At 40.4% G+C, this 2,083-nt stretch overlaps 1 protein-coding gene across 1 annotated transcript; it reads right to left on the reverse strand.

The window, feature by feature from the left end:
• Positions 1-841: 841 nt before the first annotated feature.
• Positions 842-1,854, reverse strand: LOC110332890 (olfactory receptor 9Q1-like). Its single transcript, XM_021214236.1, has one exon. The coding sequence runs from the start codon at positions 1,793-1,795 to the stop codon at positions 860-862; it is 936 nt and encodes a 311-aa protein (XP_021069895.1). The 5' UTR covers positions 1,796-1,854; the 3' UTR covers positions 842-859.
• Between the last annotated feature and the right edge of the window lie 229 nt (positions 1,855-2,083).

Genomic DNA, 2,083 nt, shown 5'->3' on the forward strand with positions numbered 1-2,083 from the left:
GATACTGATAATTGCAGCAAGTAGCAGGGAACTTTAATCACAGTAATCATAAGGTAAAGAAAGGAATATCAAGAATTCAAGATCTCCATATGTCCCAGTACAGGGGAGTGCCAGGGCCAGGCAGCAGCAGTGGGTCGGTTGAGGAGCAGGACTAGGGGAGGGTATAGGGGGCTTTGGGGATAGCATTTGAAATGTAAATGAAGAAGATATCTGATAAAGACAGGAATTCAAGTTCTCCCCTACATGGAGTTTGAAGTCAAAGTAGACTACATAGCAGCATGTCTCAAAATGGTTTTATTAAAAATTAAAATAAAATATAAATACATTCTAAACTTTGAATCTCAAATGAAAACATGATTTTGAGGATCATAGTAATTGTGTTTTAATGTTTATTCTGCAAATTATGTTGAAGTGAATAAAACATATCACAGTTTGATAAGCAAATGGATAAATTGGTATAGTAATAAAATGATCATATTTTTAATGAACTACATATAAAAATATTAAAATGCATAGAATCTATTGAGTATAAGAAGTTGACTAAATAATATTTTCCAAACTTCCTTTTTTGGAAAATTTTGCAAAAACTATAATCTTGTTCTATCATCATAGAGATCAGTGAGCCCTGCTACATTTAGATAGCACGTGTCCTGAGAGCCAAAGTCCATATTCGAATCTCTTCTCCAGCTGAAGTTTCCATTTCTTCTTGTCTCTCCCTGGAGGTAAACATTCTCACTTTTTATAAAATCATGTATAATGATATTCACATTTAAATATTGAGCATAGTGTAAATAAAGAAGTCCTACATTGCTGGCATGTGAGAATAGATTCTTCTTGAGATTCGCAAGGTGGGAAGGTGTTAGGAAGTCTTCACTCTATTGAGAAAATTTTTTAGTGCTTCCTTCACTTCCTTGTTCCTCAGGCTGTAGATGAGGGGATTCAACATGGGAATTACTGTTGTGTAGAACACAGAAACAACTCGATCCTTTTCTGAGGCCTGGCCAGAGTTATCTCTCAGGTACATGAAAATGAGAGTGCCAAAGAAGAGTGACACTGCGGTGAGGTGGGAAGCACATGTTGAGAAGGTCTTGGCCCGGCCTCCTGCTGAAGGGATCCTCAGAATGGCCACAATGATGAACAGGTAGGAAACCACAATCACCACCATGCAAGCAGGGATGACAAAAATGGCAAATACAATAATCACCAGTTCCTGGATATAGCTCTCGCCACAGGTTAGCTTTAACAGAGGAGGAAGGTCACAGAAAATAAAGTCAATCTCGTTGTTTCCACAAAAAGAGAGGGTGAATGCTGAGATTGTCCTCACCAAGGCACTGAGGAGGCCAGCAGTGTAAGCCCCAGCCACAAAACTTAGAAGGGCTTTCTGTGTCATAATGGTGACATAAAGCAAAGGTTGGCACACGGCCACATAGCGGTCGTAGGCCATGAGAGCCAAGAGGTAGCAATCGATGGATCCAAAAAAAGTAAACAGGAAAAACTGAGCAACACAGCGTGCATAGGATAAAGCTGCCCCATGCTCCAACAGCACAGCCATTGACTGAGGAACAGTGACAGAGGAGTAACAGATATCCATGAAAGAGAGGTGGCTTAGAAGGAAGTACATTGGGGTGTGGAGCCTGCGATCCATGCGGATCAAAACAATCATGCCTGAGTTCCCCAGCAAAGTGAAGAGATAGATAAATAAAAACAGGTGGAAAAGAGGGAGCCCCCATTCTGGATGGTCAGTGAATGCTATGAGGAGGAACTCTGTCACCAAAGTGAGGTTCACCTTAGCCATGAAGCCAGTGGTACTTAAGACAGCATAAGAAACAATACAGGATGATGAACTTCGGATGCCCATGAAAGAACGGTGTATACTTTTGAACATAAGGAACAAATGCTGGTACTAGAGAGAGGATTTCTTAAATGATGGGTCCTAATTCCTGCCTTCATGAGAGTTCTGTAGTAGTCATCCTAGGATATTGAGTGGAAAAGAAAGCACATGTGAATGCAAGCAGACCAAGAGAATGTGTAATCCCATTTGAAATGCAAAGTAGCTGTATGAGTCATGTGATTCAAACAGAGT

The sequence above is a fragment of the Mus pahari genome, chromosome 1, assembly GCF_900095145.1.
Source record: "Mus pahari chromosome 1, PAHARI_EIJ_v1.1, whole genome shotgun sequence".
Classification (NCBI taxonomy): Eukaryota; Metazoa; Chordata; class Mammalia; order Rodentia; family Muridae; genus Mus; species Mus pahari.

Excerpts from the sequence above, each read along its gene's own strand:
- LOC110332890 (XM_021214236.1), bottom strand. The coding sequence starts at position 1,795 with ATGGCTAAGGTGAACCTCACTTTGGTGACAGAGTTCCTCCTCATAGCA.